At 56.1% G+C, this 23,670-nt stretch overlaps 1 protein-coding gene across 7 annotated transcripts in view; it reads right to left on the bottom strand.

Annotated features, from left to right (window-relative positions):
* The window catches only part of CUX1 (cut like homeobox 1), a 372,800-nt gene that overhangs the window by 65,022 nt on the left and 284,108 nt on the right, over positions 1-23,670 (bottom strand). For 2 of the 7 annotated variants that reach the window (XM_067705821.1, XM_067705819.1), the window contains exons 11-17: positions 18,792-18,980; positions 9,796-9,854; positions 6,204-6,252; positions 5,395-5,491; positions 3,720-4,391; positions 2,473-2,538; positions 1,072-1,173 (exon numbers count right to left, since the gene is read on the bottom strand). In XM_067705821.1, the coding sequence (XP_067561922.1) occupies positions 1,072-1,173; positions 2,473-2,538; positions 3,720-4,391; positions 5,395-5,491; positions 6,204-6,252; positions 9,796-9,854; positions 18,792-18,980 (1,234 nt within the window). The remainder of the gene's footprint in view (positions 1-1,071; positions 1,174-2,472; positions 2,539-3,719; positions 4,392-5,394; positions 5,492-6,203; positions 6,253-9,795; positions 9,855-18,791; positions 18,981-23,670) is intronic. The other 5 variants (XM_067705823.1, XM_067705822.1, XM_067705820.1 and 2 more) reach the window with 4 other exon arrangements.

The raw sequence follows: 23,670 nt of genomic DNA, 5'->3' as shown, positions 1-23,670 counted from the left end.
GTTAGCTCAGATCCCCTTCCGGGTGGGTGACTACGGTGTGGCCACCAAGGGGGAGGGGGAGGGGGAGGGCCAGTGTGTGTGTGGGGCAGTGGGCAGGCCCTAGCTCAGGAACCCAGGGGAGTGACCAGGTGGTGGCAGGTGCTAAGCAGCTGTCACAGCAGTCACAGCAGTCACAGCTGCCTGCAGCCAGGCCTGGGGGGGCCTCGCGGCCACGTCTGTGGCGGAAGGACTCCACAGGGCAGGGGCTTCGTGGGCACAGGGCAGGGGTGTGTCTGTATTGAGCCCCGGGTAGAGCACTCAGGTTTCCTCTCCAGCGGAAGGTCTGAGCTGAATCTACAGCCTGGCGCGCCTCTCAAGCAAAGTTCAGCCGCAGGAAAGCTGAAATGTGGGTGTTCTCTTACACAAGGCAGCTCTCAGGGGGCTATGAGGGCCGATTCCTGCAGCCGACTGACTGCAGAGGTGGGGCCATCCACCCTTTAACACTTCCTGCTCCTCTCTGGCAACGTCTGTTCCATAAAGCAGCTGTGGTCAGTATATACCCAAGTAGCAAAAGCCTGTGTTGCATTTAAAAAAGGGAATCTGGGGGCTTCCCTGGTGGCGCAGTGGTTGAGAGTCCGCCTGCCGATGCAGGGGACGCGGGTTCGTGCCCCGGTCCGGGAAGATCCCACGTGCCGCGGAGCGGCTGGGCCCATGAGCCATGGCCACTGAGGCTGCGCGTCCGGAGCCTGTGCCCCGCCGCAACGGGAGAGGTCACAACAGTGAGAGGCCCGCGTACCGCAAAAAAAAAAAAAAAAAAGGGAATCTGATACAAAGTACTTGCTAATTTAAGTCATGGAGATTCTAGGCCAGGGGTACATTCTTGAGTCAATGCTAGGGAATGACCTAGAATGGTAACTATTAGCAAAATAGACATCACACAGACCTGCTCCCCTCTGTGCTTGCCTAAAGGCTTGAAAACATACATTCAATTTTTTTTTTTTTAAACAAAGTTAATTACTGCTGACCAGAACGCTCATGACAATTCTTTCAACTAAGTGTGGAAGACAGCGGTCGAAGGCCTGGACTCCGTACCGGTTTTCTGTACTTGCAGCTCCCTTTTGGCCTGTTCCAGGATGGACTTGATTGCCTCATCGGACCCGGTCTCTGAGGCTCGGATCCGGGTGGTGATGTTACCTGCAGGGAGAAACCACACCAACGACATCAGACCCACACCTGGAACAAGACTCAGGGCTGCACAAAGACGTCATTCTGATAACCAGCGGCCGAGTGGAGGCCGGTGACGACACGGAGGCAGGCGTGGCCTCCCGTTTACCTGTACCTGCTGTGCGTGCAACTCCACAGCAGGTACCGCGGCCCCGGGGCAGGAAGGGCTTCCCACTGACTCCACCTGGCGTCAGACAGTACTCGGCCAGTGGGACAAGCTCTCACATTATCCAAGCTGGACGTCACCCGTGGGGTGGGACCAGGGAGAGCGAATCATTTAATCCGGTATAAGAAACAAGATGAAGGATTAAAAGGCAACGCTTTGTTTGTGAGTCATTTAAAAACAACTCCAGCAGCTGCTTTGGCTTGGGACTACGTTCAAGGCTTTGTACGTGTCCTTGAGGCCAGTATCCCAGAGCAGAAAAATGGGCAGAGAGGGCAAGGGGTGGAGGCTGATTCTGTCGCTATCGTTTGCTCTACAAGGTGAAGAGGCTGAAGGCTTAAGTTAAAATTTTCGGGTCTCTTATCACATACTATCTTTTTAAAATTTATGAACAAGGAGAGAGGCCTGCGGACATGCCTAAAGGACAAGAATCCCGTCTTTCGGTCACATGGTGATGCTCCGCCACGCAGCCACGTGCACAGATGCGCTGAAGCTACTACGGCCCGGGGGCTGGCCCGGTTCTTCCCGGAAGCCGTCCACGTGTTTGAATCGGTCACTACCTCACTCAGTGTGAACCGCCACATTAAACCATTTAAAAACAGGCAAGCCACCGGGACAAAACCCCATCGAAGCTGCGACTCCGAGGAGTGCCACGGGGGCTGGCGAGCAGGTTCCATCTGGGATCTGTCCCCTCTGTCATGCCCTCGACACATTTCAGAGTTCAGGGAAGGTACAAGGAAGCAGCAGTATCTCATCTGACTCAGTCACCTGATTCTTCTCAGAGCAACAAATTACTCTTTCACCTGCTTCTTGGGAAATGGGGAAAGGCGTAATTTGAATCTAAGAGGGGGGCGGGTGTGGGATTCGCGTTTTGGGGCTCATCTTAGTGGTGCCGCCCCCTCCTGCGCTCGGTAGAGCGCGGGCAGCTCAGGGGGAAGGGGCCGTGCGTACTTGAACCCGTGCTTTGTTTTATACTTACTAGCTCTGTTTTTCCATCAGGTTCCAGGCCAGAATCACACTGTACAGTTTTAACCCAAATACACAGCTAAGGACATGCTGCTTCCTAGGTTACTAACTGCAAAGAAAAACACCTGCCTGCGACATACCTTCAGACCCATTTCTTCGTTTCGGTACCTCCTGAAATAGTCTGTTCAGGCTCTGGCCTGGATTCTCTGTTGAAAAACAAGTGTGGTAAGAACAAAACAATCAGGGGGATGGTGCTGTTGACGTTATGGGCTGCGTGATATGAAATCTGAGCCGCTGTCACTACAGAGAGGGCTCAGGGCTGCCTGTGCCACTTGGGAGTCGCTAGAAACTTTGGAGAGGCCCTTCCCTGGCTGACCGGCTCACAGAGGCCACGGCTCTGCCACCACAGGGGATCAGATGGACCTAGGTGGCGGCCTGCGGCACCAGTGCCACGGGGGTCAAACGGAGGGAGCAGGGCCGCCAAGCGGATCGCCCACCAGCCCCGGAACAAAGCTCGCATAAATCATGCAGAGACAGTCAATTTCGGCTAACATCGCCGTGAGAGCCTCGGTGCCCTTCGTGCGAACGGACGCTGTTTGAAGCGTCTCCCTTCTCCGAGTCTACATCTCCAGTGCGTCTGAGAAGAGCCCCTTTCTCTATCGCTGCTGACTTAGCAGAAGGATCCCCTGTCGTTAAAGAGGGAAGGAGTTCTGGCAGTTAGGGACTGGACGGACTTTTTATCTTTTTATGGGCGGGGGGGGGGGTAGGAAGCGTGTTTTAATGCAACTTTCATGTATTTTACTCAAGGCAGGCATGTTTCGCCGGTAACGCTAGACAGATCGCCAGCGGGACGTAAACACGGGGACTGTGACCGTGGGCCTCGCTCCCGCTGGTGCGGAGGGAGGAGGGGGGCGCACGTGGTCGGCTTGCCCTCCGCGTGGACCCAGCGTTGCGTGAGGACCGCCCCCGGCCAATGCTGCTGCTCTAGGGCCGGGTGGTACCCACGGGCCCCTCCCCACGTGAGGCCGGCACCTAAGGCCGGAAGGATCGCTGGACACGAAACGCATCAGAACGTCGAGCGTGAGGTAATTCCCTCCGACTCAGTACGTGGTACTGAAATAGCGAGTCTACTACGCGTGAGGTGCTGAACGATTTTCAGAGGCCAGACCCCCCCCGCCCCCCGCAAGTCTAACAGCCTTAGCTCATGCCCCTCGGCCCTGAGCTCCGGCAATGGCAGGACTGAGAGCTGTACCTGATGTGTGATGCACAACAGATGTCTCATCTCACACACACACACACACACACACACACACACACACACACACACACACACACACAGCTCTCCATGACGGGCTCACGCATGGGCACCAACCCATGAGTCTCTCACCTCTTTGTCTGCCTTGGATGCTGCGAAGAGCCAGGATGTTCTGCTCGTCCGAGAGGAACTGCTTCATCTTGTGAAACGGCTCCTTGCCGCGCACCGTCAGTTTATTCCACGGCTTGGGCCGGGCCAGAATCTCGCTCACGGACCCTTGGGACAGTCCCAGGACGTAGTGTCCGAAAATACGCTGCCCGATGTTGTGCTTGATGAGCTGCTCTTTCACCTGCCGGGCGATTTCTGCAGTGTCCATCTCCTCGCCCTCGGAGACGCTCCCAGCACTTTCTGACTGGCTGGGAGACGGGGCCATGCCATTTACATCTGGGCTTTGTTGTAATGGACTTTGGGAAGATATGGAGTTTGTGCTGTATGGACCTGTTGAAAAAATCATGCTTGTGCTTCCTGCTTCCTGCATGGCCTTGGAGTAGAAGGACTGCATTAGCTGCCGTTGGAGGAGAGAGTTTAGTGCAAATTTTCCCGTAGAAGCCAGGGGCAGGCTGGGGCTTGCCAGGGATGAGCTGAAAAAGTCTTGCGTTAACCCCGCTGGTGAGAACTGGTGTGTACCGTTAGTATTGGAAGCCTGCTCCCCCGTGTTGCGGGGCAACTGAGAAGGAGGGGAGGCCGGCAAAGGTCCAGGACGCCGACTCTCAGGCTGGTCTTTCCCTTTTCTCCTGGCTGACCCTACAAGGAAGGGCAAACATAATGCATTATGGGGGATTCAAAAGGGAAAAAAAACCAAGACCAGGATGCAAAGTTTGCCCCGCAAAAGGGAAAAAAAAAAAGTGCAGATTTTTTTTTTTTTTTTTTAACAAGGGCCAATGAGGTGTGTTGGTTTGTTTTTCAATTGAATTTTTAAATTAGCCAAACGAGGCCCCCCGGAAACAAGCAACATGCATTTCATGTTTGCACCTTTCTTGTACGTTGCAGCCTGGAGAGTTCCCCTTGACATAGACTCAAACTCCTAACGTGACAAGGAGCCGGTACCACACACAGTAAAGAGTCGGCAGGTCGCGGGCCTCTCATCGGGCCTCTAGCGTTTGAGCTATAACCAGAAGGGCCCCACCTGAGGAGCAGCAAACACTGACATTTTGGGACCAACGGATTCTCACACCACTTGCTCTGAGGCGAACGCACCGCACCGAGTCCGCTCGATCGAAGGCACGCACATTTTAAGAATGAAATATCATCGGAGCCCGAGACACTCTTAAACGCTTTACCAGCTGCCAAACCCGAAGCAGTCAGTGACGCCACCACTTCGGGACGAGCAAAGAAAGGCTAAGGATGGGGGAGGCGTTCCCAAGGAAAACCTGACAAAGGAAGAAAAGCTCCACTGAGCCGGGAAGGGCAGGGCCTGGCCCTGGAAGCAGCCCCGGAAACACCACGGGAGAGGCCGCACAACCAAGAAGAGACCAGAAAAGCCACCGTCCGCGAGCGAGCGCCCGCGTGGGCTCTCCCGCAGCACGGCCCTGCCTGCGCTCCGCAGACGCCCTGCGGCCTCGCGCCTTGCCTGGACCGTCTCGGAGCGGGTGGGGGCGGGTGGGGGGTGAGGAGGAGACGGACACTCGTTAGTCAAGGTTCTCATCGCCCGGTGACGCCCGCCATGCATCGGCCCAGACTCACGGTTCGTCTTCTTCTTCCTCGACCCCGGGAGGGGCCAAGCGGACGCGAGACCCTGTCAACCTACCACTCAGGTCGCTGTTGGAGATGCGCAGCGCGGCGTTCTCGGACTGCAGCGAGCGGTTCTTCTCCAGCAGGAGTACCTCCAGGGGCCTGGATGAGTCCTAGACGGGGCAGAGCGGGGCTCACTGCGGGGCCGCCGGACCCCCAGGATCCCGGCTCTGACCTGACCACCGCCCGCCCTCTCCCCGAAGATGCTCCACGCACGTGGAGAACACTCGAGCTCCTTTCTGAGATAACTCATTCCGGCTGAAGTAATTTCTCTCTTTCTAGGCTCACACAGCTTCCGGACAGCTCATCGTTCCCTCTTCTGTACCCAAATCCGCGCATCTGGACCTCTGCTTTGTTAGGCAAGGGAGCCACAGCCCTGTCAGGAAGGCCTGCAAAGGGGATCGCTTTTGGGCGCCAGCCACCAAGAGTCAGAGGCTGCCTTCTGGGCATCGGGAGCGGGCTTCCGCGTGATGACTGAAAATTTTAACTGGCCGCTGGGTTACCGTGCGCCATTGTCATCTTGCCCGTTTCTTGTCCACGTGAGGCAGTAGCTAATAAAAATTCCTAAGTCAGTCAGTCCACTTGGGGCTGCTCGTTTAACACAACCTGAAATCGTTTGTACCCACGTTCTCAGGACCTGCCCAAGTTAAACTGCAATTTCACGTGAACGCGGTTACCAAAGACACTAACTTTTCTCTTCTTGCCCCTTTTAAGTTAAAGATAATTTGCTTTAACTTGGCGAAATATCCTTGAGGAGAAACACCGCGACGGCGAAGCAGTGACGCGGATGCTCACGCACACGGAAAGCAAAGGGAGACCATGTACCTGCGTCCCAGCTCCCTCGGCCGGAGCAAACTCCATGGACTTCAGGATGCTGTGGAGAGCAAGACAGAGCCGTTAGCCCTGCTCGGACCTTTGGGGGCAGCCGCGCTAACGAGCGGCCACGTCACCGCTTCCTGCTCTCCAGGAACCGAGGAGCTGACAACTTTAACAACTTCCCTGGCAGCTTTATCATCTGATAGCGTCTCTGGAATAACTATTCGACTAGCAGTTGGCCAGCGAAAGTCTCTTGCCCAGCATGTAAATCATTCCATATGGAATCACACCAGGTCTGTTCAGAGTATAATTTTAAAGTTAAGTTGAACGCAGACGTAACACTGCTGCAAGTGGAATGTATTTGTAAAGCTGAGAAGGGCTGAAAAAGCTGTAACGAGGAAGCCGGGGAGAGGAACCGATGCCCCTGGCCGCTGCCGCCGGGGATGGGCCAAGAGCGAGGTCCCACCGCTGGGTGGCTCAAAGGCGGCAGCGGACCGTCTGCAGCCCAGGCTGGGGAAGGAGCCACTACCAAGGTGTGGGCGCGAGGGCTCACGTCTCCTTTGTTCTCCTTACCATGGAAACTGCTCCGGTCTCGGCCTGTGTCAACAAGTCCGAGAGCTGAGTGAGCGCGGGTGCCCAGGACTGCTGTTCACAGCGTTCCGCACACGTGGACACTCCTTTCTTCCTGTGGGTCCATGTGGCCCCAAGGAGCCCAGGCGTTCCCCTCACGCTCGAGGCGGGAAGGTGAGAAAGTGGGCAGCTTCCATCCCGGGCACCGGGCCTCCTGCACTCTCCCAGCTGGGACTCTAGCCTCGGCCCTTCTACAAGATCAATGGCAGTGCCATCCGGAGAGCACAGCGTGCCCAGGGCCCAGGGGGCTCTCTGTGCCACGGCCCCCGGGAGGTTCAGTGAGGAGCCGACCGCTCTTAGCTCCCCCGTGGTTGTATCTTTGTAGTGGCCCCTGTCGTGTAAACTAACAAAACGGGAACGAGGAGCGCATAATTCTGTTTTATGATGAGCTGCTACCGAGAATCATAAGAGCCTCGGGCCGCACTGCATCAGCCAGGAGAGAAGAGGCGAGCAGTCTGGACAAGCCTGTCTTTTCTTTGTGGCTGTCACATTGTTTGCAGCTATATTCTTGTCTGAGGGCCTCTTTAGGATCATGTAAGAAAAGACTAAGTGCGTCTGAATTTATACTGAAAACATCAGTGTCTCTTCATTTATTTATTTTATTTTTTTGCGGTACACGGGCCTCTCACTGTTGTGGCCTCTCCCGCGGCAGAGCACAGGCTCCAGACGCGCAGGCCCAGCGGCCGTGGCTCACGGGCCCAGCCGCTCCGCGGCATGTGGGATCTTCCCGGACTGGGGCACGAACCCACGTCCCCTGCATCGGCAGGCGGACCCTCAACCACTGCGCCACCAGGGAAGCCCTCTCTTCATTTATTCACCAAGTTTACCGACAGCCTACTACGTGCCGGGCGCTGTGCAGACTCAGAACCACTTCGCATCCTCAGGGACCCTACAGTGATTCTGGGTGGAAGACAAAACCCAAACAGCACCAGCGGGAGAAAACCCGGGCAGGAGACGGGTGTGTCTCATGAGATGTCAGTGTTTGTGAAGGGCCTTGAAGGAGCAAAATGCTTTACAGACTCCCGGGGTGGGGCACGGTGGGGACCTCAGGGGAAGAGATGGGACGGAACGGGCGCTGGCGCGCATCCAGAGGGCGTGTGGATCGCCAGGAACTGGGAAGCCAGGGACACCTTCTAGCAGAAGAGCCACCTGAATGGGGCTGCGCTGGGGCCGTGTTGGGCAGATGTAGCAGAAGCCCTGGCAGGAATATGGGCGGCTGTCCTGGGAGAGGGTGAGGGCCGGCGAGTGGCCGGGCAGGCGGACCTGGGAGGGAGCGGCCTGGGGCCAAGAAGCCTTGGTTCTCGGTGAGAGAGGTGAGCTCAGAGGAGGGGGTGTGGGCCTGGCCTCAGCCTGGGAAGGGCGGGGGCTCCGGAGAAGGCCTTCAAGTCAGTTTTTTCGATTCAACACTAGGGAGGGCACACATTGTTTTTGTTTTCGTTTTTTTTTGCGGTACGCGGGCTTCTCACTGTTGTGGCCTCTCCCATTGCAGAGCACAGGCTCCGGACGCGCAGGCCCAGCGGCCATGGCTCACGGGCCCAGCCACTCCGCGGCATATGGGATCTTCCTGGACCGGGGCACGAACCTGTGTCCCCTGCACTGGCAGGTGGACTCTCAACCACTGTGCCACCAGGGAAGCCCTTTTTTTTTTTTCTTTTGAGGCGGGAAGAAGAGGGAAAGGGATGAGGAGGCGGGTAGAGAAGTAAAAAATATACCTCACGGAAATGCGGTGGGGGAGAGGACAGAGCTCAAAGAAGCTGGACCTGCAGAGAGTTGAGGGGGTGTCCAAGGAGGCGTGCAGAGGCCCGCTGTGTCAGGGGGGTGAGGATGCTCGGGGAGAGAAGTGAGTGGAGCCCCCGGGAGTCACCCCGCCAGGGAGGAGGCTGCTGACGCAGGGGGCGAGGAGGTCGAAGAGGCCTTCACGTGGGCTTTTTTAGCAAACCCGAGGGAATGGAATTAAGAATCCGAAGAACAGCATGGGGAGTGGGTGTAGGCTTATTTTAAAAGGAGAAATTAAAAATGTCAGCAAGAGCGAAACGAGCTGATGGGAGGAGTAGGAAGGAAGGGACCAGCGTGGCGGGGTCAGCCTGGAGAGACGGGAGGGAGAAGCCGAGACCAGAGGAGTCGTTTCGAGGCAGGGGCTCCGGGAGCCGCGGGCGTCTGTCCCCTCCGTCAGGCAGAGCACTGGGGGGTCTGCTGAGGGGTCGGGGTGCAGCTGGGGGCAGAAGGGTATGCCGAGGGCGTGGCAAGGCCCCCGGGAAGCAGAGGCGGCCAGCAGCAGGGGAGAGGCCCGGAGCCTGCAGGGACCCAGGCCCAGGGACCCCTCTGCAGTGTTTGCCAACCTGGCTGGGGAGGAGAGGGCAGCTCGGGTGAGACTCTTCGAGGCGAGGGAGGGCAAGGGGCGGCCGTGTGCACTGTCGGGGCACTGCCCGTGAGCTCTAGGCGGGCCAAGGGCAGCTCAGGGGAAGGAGTTTGAGGCGGGAGGGTCAGGCTGGGCGCCGGGGCCCGAGGAGGGAGCTTCTAAGCGTGCGAACGTGAGCATCAGCTCCAAAGGGTGACAAGCTTTCAGCTGCTGCCTCTCGGGTGGAGGCCGGGGGATCAAAGTCCCATAGTTTAAGCCAGGGAGGCGTGAGGCCTCAACTGGAAAATGTTTCCTTGCTCTGTTCTCCTTCTGTTTGGGGGACTTACAGCTAAAAAGTAAGCTCGTATTTTATATTTCCTACAAAGGCAGTATCTCCCCTGATTCCGTGCAGACTGGTAACTTTTATGCACAGAGTTCCATAAAAAGTCCAAAGAATTCAGGCACAGGCCTGAGTGCAAACACCCGCCACGGCGAGTAGCCCCGGATGTGGCCCCGTGGTGGAGCCTGAGCCAGGGGCCCCGCAGCTGCCCCCCCGCTGACACGGGGTTTCCTTAGCACATGGCCCCAACGAGCCCTGGCTCGTGAATGGCCGAGCTGCATCTCCAAACTTACTTTAGCTCTTTCTTCACCTCTTCATAGTCAGCCTGTCCTTTGAGTTTTTCTTCCAGTTGCTGAAAACAGAGAGGGATTTTATTAGTGGTCGTGTCTGAAGAAGGCTGCTGGGCTTTGCCATGGACTGAATGTGGTGTCCCCACAAATTCCAATGTTGAGATCCTAACCCCCAACACGGTGATGGCATCAGGAGGTGGCGCTATTGGGAGGTGTCGAGGTCATGACTGGAATTAGTGACTTAAAAGAGACCCCTGAGAGGCCCCTCTCGGGGCCATGTGAGGACACAGCGGGAAGACGGCAGTCTGTGAACCAAGAAGGGAGCCCTCAACGTACACAGAAAATGCTGGAGCCTCATCTTGGACTTCCAGCTTCAGAACTGTTTACATCACCTGGTCTCTGGTATCCCGTCATGGCAGCCCCAACGGGCTAAGACCCTTCACTGACTACATCCCCTGTAAAGCATCCAGCAGCCCCGAGGGAGCCCAGACATGCACAGTGAAAGGTGACAACTGTGGAGTCGTCCCTTGTCCTTTGCTCGTTGCCTGATGTTGAGTGGGCACAGGCGTGCGTGCACACCACACACACACACACACACACACACACACACACACACACACACACAGAGAGACACACGGCAACCATAAGGTTGTAACAAACCCCAATGAAAGTAGAAGGAAAAGGCTTTACAGAAGTGGAAAACCGAACAATGAAAAGGCCATTTTGTATGAAATCCCACAAAATGGCCAACAGGATGAAGAGACGCTCTCCTGGTGTTTGAAAAGCAGCGTGTGGCTTTTCACAAACTACGTGAGGCCAGCTGACACGTATGGTTAGTTATCAACACCTTTGGTGGGACCCTGCTGATAAGAGATACGGCCCTTTTGTCACTGAGGTCAGCATCAGATAGGCACCAGGGAAAATGCGTTTGTATTTCTGGAAGGGTCCCCCCAGACGCGGGGGATTTTAGCAGCGGAGGCCGGTCCACTGGGTGGTCACTGCTTTCTCCGACAGATGGTCCTGCAGGTAGGGCCCTGGCAGGGCACCCTGGCCAGCAGGGCCACGGCTGGGCATGGCTGACTCCCTGGCCCTAGAATGCCCTTCAGAGGGAAGGTCAGGGGCCCTCTGGCAAGCTTCCCAGGTGCAGTGATGCTCTGCTGTGCTCCATTCACCTCTGTGAGCTCACGTGGTACCCACGTGGCTGTTTGTGCCCGGAGCCCTGCGGGGCCTTCTTGCCAGGAAGAGCCTTTGCTGTAGAGTGGGTGGGTGGCAGAGGGTGCTTGCTTCTCTGAAGGTGCTTTTGGCCTAGTTTGTTTTTGCCCTTCCCCCCTCCACCAAAGGAGTTCTCTGTGGGAAGGAAGACAGCTTGACATAAAACGCAAAGACTCAGCCAGCAGGGGGTCCTGCCCCTTTAGCATCCTTCCAAGCCTGGGGCGAACAAATTCCGATTCTTGAATCAACAGGCCCTTCCCATCCCCAGGGCTTCTAGTTACCTTTTTAGGCTCTACTTGACCAGCCACGTCTATGATCACAGTTTAAAGCCGGCTGAGAACATTCTAGAATTTGGGGAGAAGATTCCCACCTGAACCCCACGTGGCCCCATTTAGCCCGTCTTTTCCTTTTGCCTTTGCTGGCGGTTTCTTGTGTGTGTATTTCCCATTGTGTAGAATTGCTCTGCCCTAGTTCCTTTTTAAGACCTCTTGCCTGTATTACAATGGTTTCTCCTCATAATCAATCAGGGTAGCATGCACTCATTTTCCGACAAAAGATGCTGAGAAGGTGCTCATGAAGACACGATTCTTTCATTCTCCTCCCTGTGGTCGGAGAGTGGGAAGCCTTTCCCAACACAAGATTGCCCAGCGCTGCCGGGACGCAAAGCACCTTCGGAGGGTGGGACTCACTGACGCTGCACGCGGAGCACGCATAAAAAGCGGTCACGTTCAGAGAACAGGAGACGGGCAGGAAGAACGGCAGACACGAAGCTTCTGGACCTGGCACGGCCCAGAACCTGGAGTCAGCTCTGTCACTCACGAGCCGGGCCCTTTGGGCACGTCAATCAGCGGCTCATCTGTGAGACGGGAAGACCGGTGACCTCCGAGTACCGAGCGAAGGGGCACGAGACAAGGAGCCAGTGCAGGTGCTGGCGCCGAGGGGCCTTCGATGCGGGACCACTGTCGCTGCCAGGTCCTGCTGCGGGTTCCCTGAGAGCACGGCTGCAGGCCTTCGATCAGCCCAGATCAGAAGGTTTTCGGGCTGGAATCTGTCTGGTTAAATATGAGTTTTCACTGAGAACCAAACAGCTTCCACTGAAATTTCTGCCATCTGCCTGGGGGGCAGCATAGTCAGGAAGAAATCAACATGGCGGCTGCAAACCTCTGTGGAGCAGACACCTGGACGGGGGCCTGGCGGGGGGCGCCTCACAAAGCCCGTCCCCACCGAGCTCCCAGCGGAGCGCCGTCTCAGGACCCCGCGTGTGGCGGCAGGCTGGGGGTGGGCCGGGGCAGGAGGCAGGCGGCAGGCGGCGTGGGCCCACACAGGCAAGAGCCCAAGTGCCCTCAGCTCTGTTCTTTGGCCAGAAACTCCTTGCTGGGCGCCCGTAACGTCTGGTTTCAGGGGGTCCTGCCCGGAAAGGGCAGCAGGTGCTCCTAAATCCCAGGCCCGGCTCCGCACCTCACATGTCATCTTATCCAGTTATCGCGACACGTCTGCAGAGCATCTGTCTGTCCGTCCAGAGAAACAAAGAAAAAAAAAAAACCCACAGGGGGTCTGCACCAAAGGCCGTGGCAGAGCCCGAGGCTGCCCAGAGCAAGTGCAGGAAGCAGTGAGGCGGATCTGGCTCCAGGACCCCTGTGGTACCAAGTCTGCAGATGCTCTAGCCCCTTACACAGAATGGCGCAGGGCACTTGGCCCTCCGAGTCCGTGGATGTGGAACGTGCAGAGACAAGAGCCCCAACTGCAATACTGAGGGCTTAGCCTGTGGTAAAGCACTCAGTAACGATGGTGACTGTTACTACTGTAGTTATGACTACTTTATCCCTGGTGGGTGGTACTGAATACGACGAAAGGGTTCTGAAGACACTCTGTGGTCCTCGATCCAGGCGCTCCGTTTACGAAGTTCTCCACAGCCCAGTCTGCCACCTCCGAGCGTCCCTGCGGCTCTTTGGCAGATCCATGGAGGAGGACGGAGGCCCAGAGCAGCTCTGGCTGTCTGATGCCGATGGCAGGAAAGGCAGCCCCACATCCTGCGCCATGAATGCAGAATCCGGCAGGCGGGTCGCGTTCCTGAAAAGGGGCTCTTGTAAAGGAACCCACTCTGACCTTGTATAGAGAGGGGAGGAAAGGTCTAGGGCGGAGCTGGGCTTCGAGCTCAGTCCCACTTTGCTGTGACCCTGGGTGACGGGCTTAGGCTGTCGGGCCCCACGCTCCTCATATGGGAAGGGGGGAAGAGTAAGAAGAAGGGTTTCCAGAGGACAGTGGTGAGGAAATGTCGGATGCACAAGTGCAGGCTGCAAGCACCCCTCAAACACGGTGGTTTTATGATACATTAATCACACACGTTTAATACTATAGAGCACGTATGTGGTTCCAGACTTAGTAGGAGCTCATCAAATGGTTCTTGAATTGCTAGAAGCATTACCTATCTGAAGTTCTTAAAATCCTGGCTACGACTCAACTAATGAGGTAATTTAATTTAAAATGCGAAGCATTTTGGTGTGCAGCAAATTAGGTACTGAATTTATAAAAGATATCTGTCTTAGTCAAGTTATAACATGGGGCCTAGGGCTACCAACTTAAGGGACCTCTGGCACAGAGACTAATGCAAAGACCCTCGAAAGACCTCGTCCTCCGGGTTGCACAGCAAGGGGTCAAGGTAGCAACACGCCTTTGCCACACAACGGACGGGACCGGAGAGGCGACTGTTGCGGTTTACAGGCAGCTCTGTCTTCTTCCTCTGGGATAATCGGAGCCAGGCTTTCGGCAGTGCTGTCTGAAGACCCACAGCTCAGGTTAGGGGCATCGGTGTGTGACCCCTCACCCTGACGTGGACCCCGGGGCTGAGGGGCCACCAGTCAGAACCCAGCGGGTGTGACTGGGCTCCCTGGTCCGGGCAGGGGTCTGAGGTTGACTCTGCCTCTCTGGGGTCTGGAACTAGGCAGCGTGCCCCTCCTTTTCACCTGAACGGGGACCCCCTCAGGTCTCCCCTGTTCCTTGGTGAGAGGTGGCAGTTACGTAAATTTAGGATCTGCTGAGGCTGGCCTGGGGGAGAAGCCCAGGGACGCCCAAGGCTGAGAACGCAAGACAAAAAGGGGAGACCCCCCCGCCCCCAGGCCAGGGGGTGGGGAGAGCGACCATGACATTGGAGGCCTTGCTGCCAGCTGGAGAAGCGTGGCTCTGGAGACACAAGGGGGACCCCTGTGTGGCAACCCCATCACAAGTCACCTCCAACCTCCATGAACTGTGACCCAGGCACAGGGCGGACGGGAGCAGCTCCTTCTCACGGAATCGTGCCACCATCGTCCAGGAAGGTCCTGGCTCAATATTTCAGCTACTTGGACACTGTATGGTTGGCTAAGTGGGCTACAAGCTGGGGATCACCTGCAGGTGAGCATCTAGATTTACTCACCCAGTGACCAGGGGCACGTGTGTCTAAGAGGATTCACCGTAGATTCCCACAATTAGCTCCCTGAAGCATTTCCAGTAATGCCCACCGGTTTGCAGCGATTTACTTATGACCTCGATGCAGAAAACCGGTCTTGAGGCCTCTAGCACGATGCCCCAGAGGGAAGAGGCCCTCGGTTTCTTCCCTCTGGGGCATCTCCGCTGCTGCCTTCCTTCCCGGGGCCCCCTTCGCCCCCCTCCTCCCCGTGGAAGGCTCACTGCTTCCTTCAATTGCACAGATGGCTTCCTTCAATCTGTGCTCACAGTGCCTTCAAGATGCAGCCAGGACGAGGCTCAGGGAGGCTCGGCTCCCGGGCTCTCCGATACCGGGATGTGTGAGGTTAAAACTCACTCGTGCCGTCCAGGGAGGGCAGGGGCCATGGAGGGACACACAGGCCTCCCCGCTACAGCCACGGGCTGGCTGGCACCCCCTCCCCGAGACAGCGATTATCATCATGCCCACCCACGGCAAGCGACCAACGGAACGTGGATGTCGGAGCTTCACACCCTGAGACGATGATGAGATGCTCGTTAAAACGCGGTCAAGGGCAGCCCCGGTGCAGAGGAAACACACGGCCGGTGAGGGAACTTATGTAACCAAAGAGGCAGCGTCCAGAATTAAAGGCGCTGAACGAGTGCAGAGAAGTGCTTGTCGGTCTTTGGTCCTGTTCCCACCCCGCGAGGGACACAGTGTGCCCCACAGTGGCTCAAAAGGACCCATCGGAACCTCGGGAGGTGGCGTGAGGGGTGCGGAGGGTTGGGGAGGCTTGTGCAGTTCGGAAAAAGGCCCCCAGGTGAATGGAGCACACCTGCCCACCCGCCCACCCGCCCAGTGAGAAGTACTGATCTTTAAAGCAACTGCAGAAAATATCATTTCTCCCTAGGGGAGATGGGCCTCAGTCAGTCCTTACAAACACCCATCTTAGACCTGAGCTATTGGTAGCACTGTCTCCTGTGCCCTAGCGAGTAGAGCGCAGGTGACTGCCGCGTCACACTGCCTCTGTACTGAAGCGTTCCAACAGAAGGCCCCAGAATAGTGTTATCAAAAGCAGCAGCCTCGCAATGGCAGTCGCGTTATTTCACTAATTACGAACACAGGATTATCCTCGACAAGCGGCACGGTGCTGCAGTACCTGTCAGATCAGGCGGGAGGAAACAGCTCCCACTTCTGAGCTGGTTTTCATGTCTATCTGAAGGTTAGAGGATGCACCGCTGTATGCGGCTAGTGATGGTGAACTTGGCTTGAAAAAGCAGAGTATGGGGAGAGAGACTGGTAAACAGCCAACTGGCAATTTATCCTCATAATTATCAATCAGTTATGAAGGTGAAGGGAAGAAAGCATTAGTCGCAAAGAGAGGGAGTGTTTCAAGGTGCTCGGAAAAGCAAACCACTTAGTCCCCAAACGTGTTCCATTACAGAGTGCACCCCCAGGGGGTTCTGGTGGAGGAGACCCCCAGTCAGCTCAAGACTCCATAATCTCAAGACTTGTCCGTGGGACTTCCCTGGTGGTCCAGTGGTTGAGACGCCGCTCTTCCACTGGGAGCGGGCGCGGGTTCAATCCCTGGCCGGGATCCTGCACGCCACACAGCATGGCCAAAAAAAAAAAAAAAAAAAAAAAAAAAGACTCGTCCATTATGCCTCCTGCCCTCGTGAGACCAGTGCCCCGCATCCTTTCAGTCACGGTCATCAAGCACATTAGCATTTCTCTCCGAGGCCATGGTCAGCGTCCATGGTGAAACCACCCACCACGCCAGGATGCGGAGAGACAGCTGGAGGCTGGAGCATCTTCAGACGTAGATCCCAACCCGAGCCCATAAGCTGGACAGCACCGTCCAAGATGGAAAAGACGGGGTGTCGGGGGGTTGGGGATGGTGGAAGTGGGAGGAGGAGGAAATGGGAAGCTCAGGGGCGGCTCCCGGCTGCTTCCAGCGGTCACCACGGCTGGGCCCCAGACCCCCGCCACAAAAGCATCAGGTGGTCGATTTGACAGGTCTCATTCATAAAATATTTTTCTAGTAATTGTTTCACTGCTTAGTTTAGATTTGAGACTATAAATTATACACGTTAGGAGAAAAAAAAAGCCCAGGGAAGTATCTCATTCAATTAACCTTATTCCCTTGGGCGAGGGAGGCTGACGGGCCCGTTTGGGGAAGGCGGATACCTTCTGTGTGTGGGTTCGATATCAGGGAGAGCTTCACTCCTGGCGACAAGGGGTTAAGATAATTAAAATCAGAGAAGTCTTGTTACTAGAGGACATGTTTTGATTATTAGATCAGATGAAGATAAGGGAGTAATAATTTTGGAAGAAGTATTGCCGAATTGTTTCATTAACTGCACAGTATTAAAGAATTCCCCCAAGATACAGATAAAGAACATTAATTTGTGAAACTGCGTTTCATTTTTGGTGAAGGCAAACATTAAAACCTTAACTGATTTAGAAGAAATTGCTCTGTAATAAAAAACGTAAGGCCTACAGCCTCCCTCTCATGTAGTCAAACGCATCATGCACTTGAGTCGAAGCCTTTAACTGTAACAAAGGAGGGGAAGGCCAATTATCCAATAGCAGGGCCACTGCTGGGGTCAGAAATGGCTATAACGCGAGGAAATGACACTGAATCTGGAAATAAGAAGTGAGTACTGGCGCTCAGTGGGCAGGCTGATGAGAGCCTCAGTGTGACCGGGCCTCAAGCATCTCCCCATCCCGGTAGGACCGTCTCCTCCGCGGGGCCCGGGCACCCGGCAGTTTCTCAGACAGTGGATGAAATCCACCCAAAGAGGCAGAGAAGGATCTAGTGAGGCTGAGCTGTGGGTGCCCCGGCGCCAGCGAGGTCAGGCCAGGGGGCTGCCGGGAGGACAAGACTTGCTGGAGACTGAGTTCTGCCTCAGAAACATGGTCATGCGTGGAGGAAAAAAGAAAATCTCAATTAAAAAAAAAAATCAAAATGGGCCTAACCACATTCTGGAATTACCTTACATGAGAAAAAGTTTTCCAGACATTTTTACAACCAACTCTGATCCACTTTCTTTAGAGCACAGAGACTACAATTGGCAGTCGGTCACTTATCCATTCACACCCGCCTCGAATGGGCGCTGAGCGGGGGCGGGGGGGCCCGGTGGAGCGGGGATGGCAGAGCCGATGCCGCGCCCTCGCCGGTCCTGTCTCTTCCCTGTCAAATAAGATACCACCGAGGAGTCCCTGCTGGCTCTGACGTGTGAATCTGGGGTGCCACGACTATCTCCACATTATGCTAACTTCAGCAGATTGGGAATACCTTAAATAAAGTGTAATTAAAAAAATATAACGTAAAAGGTTCTGGGTTCTGAATGTGGGACACCAATTTACGAGAAGCCCCAAGAGGATCTAGCTTTTGGCTAGACTGCTGAAGACGCCGGAGGGAGACCAGCGGCTGATGGTGGGAGCTCCCCGTGCTGAAGCAACGCCACGCTCCGGGCCCCGGCGCCTGGACAGGCCTGAGGGTCAAAACCATCCCTGCAGGTGGGGAGCAGGGCCCACGGGGCTCGGTCAGATGTGCCCTCCACGAACCCCTGGCTTTCATGTCGTTTGGGCACAGGGCGGGCTGGGGTCTCGGTGTGCTGGGTTCTCCTGCCGGCACCTTCTCCAGGAGCCAGGGAAGGCTGGCAGAGCTGCACTAACGCGTCTGCGGATGGCCTGCGCCCCGACGGCGCTCCAGCCCAGGCGGCGTGCTGTGGGCAGGTGGGCACCTAGGATCGGGGTTTCTACAATGGCCTGTGTGCGAGGACAGCTGACCAGGAGGGACGTGCCGCCTGGGCAGGGGCTGACGGGAGGGGTCACGGCCCATCCCGCCTCGCTGCCTTGGGCTTCAGGGCTCTGCTTCTGGCTGCCTCACAGAGGTCAAGGCTGCCATGCCTGCTGTCAGTCAGGACAAGGTGTTCTCCAGACAAGAGCCCTGATGGAGCTTCTGAGTGACGTGTCCAGGGGACCTCACGCCTCCTTATACTGGTCTCACTGGAGGGGAAGACTTAGCTGATGGCTGGAGCTCACCTGAGATAAAACCCCAACAGTCACTTCTGCTTTCAAAAGAGAAGGAATTTTAACCATGACCTTTGCAGACGACAAAAACGAGATCCATGTGTGCAACGGCTACGGCGGGGCAAATGAGATAGTTGGCTTTGAGGCGAGACCCCCCTGCCGTGGTCACTACACTGGGGGCCGAAGTGCCCCGCTGAAGAGCTCGGGGTGTCGGCGGGGAGCCGGACCCCCCGTGCCGAGCCCGGGCTCCTTCCGGGGCCACGTGGGAGGGAGGTGGGGTGTGCGCGTGCGGCCCTCCCCCGGCCCCTGGGGCCCCCGGCGCCCTTACTTTGAGGGTGCTGTTCTTGGCACTCAGCTGCTGCTCGAGCTGGGAGATCTGGCTGGCCGAGTTCTCGCGCAGCTTCGTGAGGCTGGCCTGGAGTCTCTGCACGTCCTCCACCAGCTGTGCGATCTCCCGCTCTTTGGCGGCCAACTCAACTTCCAGGCTGGAGCGGGTGAGGACCTCTATGGCCTGCTCCTGCGGAGGAGAAAGGAGATGACAAAACCGCGCCGGCCTCGGACGGGCGCTTGGGGTTGCTGGTGCTGGCAACCGAGGCGAGAAGCAGGCAGTGGGAAGGATGTGGTTGGTGGTGTGGATGATACGGCATCACGTCCTGCCTCTGCTTGGACCGCACCTGCCCGTCGCCCTCCCCCCGACCTTCTCGTCTGCACGGGGAGCTGCCACCTGGATTCGTCTGTTCGACAAGCATTTACTGAGTACCCACCATGTAGCAGGCACACAGCAGGGGACAAAAGGACAGAAGTCCCTGTCCTCACAGGGCTTCTGGTCCAGTGGGATGGGGCAGGGATGAGATGCCTTAAATATGCTTATTAGTAGCAGAGAGTGTGTCGGATGATGATAAATGCCACGGAAAAACTGAAGCAGGGAAGGGGCAGCTGGGGCTTTTAATAATGTGGTCGGGAAAAACCGCATTGAGATGGTGACATTTGAGCAGAGACCTGAAGGAGGTGGTGGAAAGGGCCTTGCTGATGGCTGGGGACGCCAGAGGGGAAGGCTCTGAGGACAGCTCCTGGAATGTTCCAAAGCATTCGGACTTTTTACCACAAGATGAGACGCAATGTCCTTTTGATTCATTACTCTGTTATCTAGAAGCTGAGATACTGTTTGACAAATTGATTCTCAGAGTTAGCATTTTAAAAAAAAGAGTTAAAAGACGTGGAAGGTGCATATTTGGGTTCCTTTGCGCAGGAATTCTTTTGATAATTGCTGTTTTAAAAAACTTACTCCCCACTCCTCAGATGTGCTCATTTTGGAAAAAATGCAAAACAGGGAAAAGGTATTTTTTTTAAAGTCAAATTCTTATTTCCACTTCCCAAGGATGAAAGCAGTACTTTTCTCAAGTTTTAGAAGTAATCATAGCTCCTGAATGGTTCTGGAAGCTTGTCTGGAAGTGCCGGGCGGAGCACTTCTGGGCATGACTGAGGGGGACAGGAAGGGCAGGACCGCAAGGTCCCTGTGACGGCAGCGACCTGGGGACGCGGCTCACACTGCAGCGTAGAACGCCACCATTCCTCGCTGTTGTCCCCTTGCCCCCGGAAGTGCACCGCTGCACACCTTGATTTGGCCTATACTGGGGCGGAAACAGTGGCAGCTACAGCCCCAGTTGGCAGGGGCAGCCCTGCCATTCCATGCATGATGTGCCTGTCACAGGGTTTTCACCATTTGGGGACAGCCAGTCACCATGGAAATAATTTTTCACGCCTCCCTCCCAGGAAATTAAGGCCTTTACCATGTAAGAATGGGAAGTTTTGTGGGCGAAGAAGGGAGCCCGTCTGTCTCTGGTTTGTATAATGTTACAGAGTAAGTCCTTCACTTCCCCTAACTTCTGGCGGATCTGCCCGTGGCCCTGGGGCCCCAGTGAGCATCTTCCCGCCAACTTATTAAAGAGGCACATGCTGTCCAGACCCGTTCTGTTCAGCGTGGGCTCCACGGACTGGTGCCAACTCACACACCGTGGCTGGTACACAGTGAGACAAGCACGGAAATTGAGAGTAAGTGTTTAGAAACTTTTATAGCAATCTGACTTTGCTGTGACATTTTTATTGTCTTTTGTAAAACTATCAGTCTGCAACAGATTGGAAATTCAAAACAAAACAAAACAAAACAAATAAAACCATCCTTCACCACAGAGAATTTAGGAAGCGCCGCCCTAGACAACTCTGGCCAGAACCCAGGTCAGGAGCCAAGGGACCGCAGACAAGTCCTGCCAGCAGTGAGGACAGGGGAGGAGCGCGTGGGGGGGGGGTCCTGAGGAGGGACGGGGGGTGTAGGCGGGCTGGTGGATCTTGCTCCGTCTCAGGGCGGGGACCCCACAGGCGGGCACAGGGGTGGCAGGGGCAGGGAGCAGGGCACGAGCACGGGGTGATCAATGCCGAGAGGCTGGCTCGAAGAGGACTGAGCATGTTGGCACCTGAAAGTGACCGCTCGGGAGGGTGGCAGGAGGGGCCTGGACTCAGCAGGGGGACACGATGAAAGTGATACCCAGGGAGGTTGGCCTCATGGTGCGTCTAGGCTGTGGCACGGTATCTAATTTAACTTATTTATCCATCGTCCAACCTGAGGGATGGCAGCCATAGCAACTGTTTAAAGTGCTCTTAGGGAAAGAATCTGTAACACAAGCCCAAAGGTGATCTGGGGTTTTCAGTGGGCGAGTGCAAATCACAGCAGGGATGAGGGTTCAGAGAACCTGCGTAAAAACAGGAGCTCTCAGTGTGGCCCTAGGTCCAGGATGGGTACCGGGGCACGGGCAGTCCCAGGGTACAGTTGGCTGCTCAACTCTTGGGGCCCAGCCTGGTCTGGCCACAAGCTGACCTTGTGACCTCAGGCACATCAATTAACTCACGAACCCGGGCCACAGATTCCTCATTCATAACAGAGCAGACACATTTGTGTCTCGCGTAAACTAAGCTGAGGTGAGACAATATACCCCAAAGCAGCAAGACCTTGGAATTAAGATAGAAAACACCATCCTACTCCGAGCCCAAACGTGCTCGCTCCCACCTGCAACACGAGGGTGTCCTGTTGTCCCACCGTGAAGACGCAGCAGGAAATGGAGGAACAAACAGACAAGGGCCCGGGAGTTGACCAGGGGCTGCGGGTGGAGGGAGAGGCCCGCACCTGGGTGATGGAGCTGGGCCTGTCGGTCCGTGGGCACCAGCTAAAAGGAGATGGTACGACAGGGTGCACAAGGTGCTGGGTAAGGTGGGGGGGGGGTGAGGTGGGGCGTGGAAAACTGCAGGGGGGTCGGCGTCTGGCAGTTCAGGTGCCCTTGAGATCATTACTGAGAAGGGAAGCAAAGGTGGATTCAGGGACTCAGGACCACTGGCTCCCTCGTGTCTGTCCAGGCCTCGACTCAGCCCCCCCCAAACCCCTTGGGAGCTGGGCCCTGCCCTGGCAGCTGTGGTTCAGGGGGCTGGGGTAGGGCCCAAGGACTCCCTCGTCATTCTGATGGGGTCCAGGGTCAGGACCCTGGCTCGGACAAGCCTTGGAAGGAAGGAACAGAAACTGACTTCCCTCAGTCTGACAACAGGTCCCGGTGGGCACCAGAATGGGGTCCCCAGAGTCTGTCCCAGGGGAACCTGCCCAGGCTCCAGGCTTCAGAGGTAAGGGCCTGCGTTCCTCACGGTGCCCCATGTTTCCCAAGGGGAGAATGAACCCAGAAACCGAAGTCGCTGAGGGAGTACCCCATTAAACTTTGTCCCTCGGAACCGCCCGCCCCCTTCTGCCAAACCGCTTGTGTGAACTCTCACAGGTCACGTAAATCCTCCTACAGAGAGACCAGAACACCGAGGCCGGAAGAAGCCAGATAATGATCTCTGTTACCCTGCAGCCATTTTCACACGAGATGCAGGAGGATCACTGAACACGAGGGAAACCTGATGTGCGGTGACTGTGGGCCGGGACCCCAGCCTACGAGGCAAACACTCGGAGTCTAGGCTAATCTCCCCGGGGAGGGTTGAGGGAACGAGAGGCTCAGTTTTCCTTCCTTCTCATCACCCCGCTATTCCTGCCAACACTAAGTGGCCAACATATGCCGACTATGTCCAGTATATTCACCCGATGGACAGACAGACGTTTAGGTTTAAGGCGGCCTGGTGTGGTGCACCAGAGCCCCAAACTAACATTTGCCTGTAAATACTTGACAAAGGGCCTGCATGCCTCCTGTCTCCTTGACTGCGCATGAAGCAGGGGTGGCTCGATGGAGGGGTAAAGAGTGGACTTGGGAGCAGGACAAACTTGGGATCATATTCCAGCTCGGTCATTTCCTAGCTGTGTGACCTTGGGCAGATTACTTAACTCCTCTGAGCCTGTTTGCTTACCTACAAAATGAAGGTAATAAAACCGTGCTCTAACGACTGTGGCATCACGACGCAGCAAAGACACAACTGCACAGAGTCCCGCCCGGCCTCTGATGCGGAGCAGGGGCTGGCTGACTGGCGGCTCGCCTTCCAGAATTGGTGATTCCAATGGCCCAATGGCCCGGTTTTGGCTTTTGCTGGATCTACAGACTCCACCGTTTCTCTACCTAGTTCTGCCAGCCAAGCCCAACAGACATCGTGCTGCTGGCCTGGTTTCCTACGCTTGCTCGTTTGCTCCCCAGCGGGCTGGGGCTGGGGCTGGAGCTGCCGGGCTACACGGGAACGTGTCCCTGAGGGGAGCCCTGGCAGGGCCGGCTCGCGGGAGGCTGAAGCGGGACCATGTAAACACTGCACTTAGCCGATGCCGCAGTGTTTAAGCACCCCGAGGACCCACAACTTGCTCTACCTGCGAAAACATTCATTTCCTTCTGAAATGTTTCGGTTGCTGCAGTCCAGGCTGGTGCCAGAAATCCTTTCAATCAAAACATTTAGCTCAGGAGCCCCGGGCAGACACAGGATGCACGGCTTTCTCTAGAGGACCCTGAGCGACCACAGAGGCCAGGAGAAGCTGCACCGATTCCATCCTCGAGGGCTTCCTCCCGCCGCGGCTCCGGTGCTGGGTCCAGTCCAGGTAAACTTGGACAAGGGCACCGTGACACAGCCAAGGGGACATTTCAGGCAAAATTAATACCAGAGTCCATGAAGTATAAAGGTTGTGATGGTTCCTTAAATGGAAAACTTTTCTCTGTAGCCTGAAACACTTAAGTCATGTTTTAGTTAAGGTGAAC

The sequence above is a fragment of the Pseudorca crassidens genome, chromosome 15, assembly GCF_039906515.1.
Source record: "Pseudorca crassidens isolate mPseCra1 chromosome 15, mPseCra1.hap1, whole genome shotgun sequence".
In the NCBI taxonomy this organism is placed as follows: Eukaryota; Metazoa; Chordata; class Mammalia; order Artiodactyla; family Delphinidae; genus Pseudorca; species Pseudorca crassidens.
Note: the sequence above shows the minus strand (reverse complement) of the source record. Positions and strands in the feature narration are given on the sequence as shown.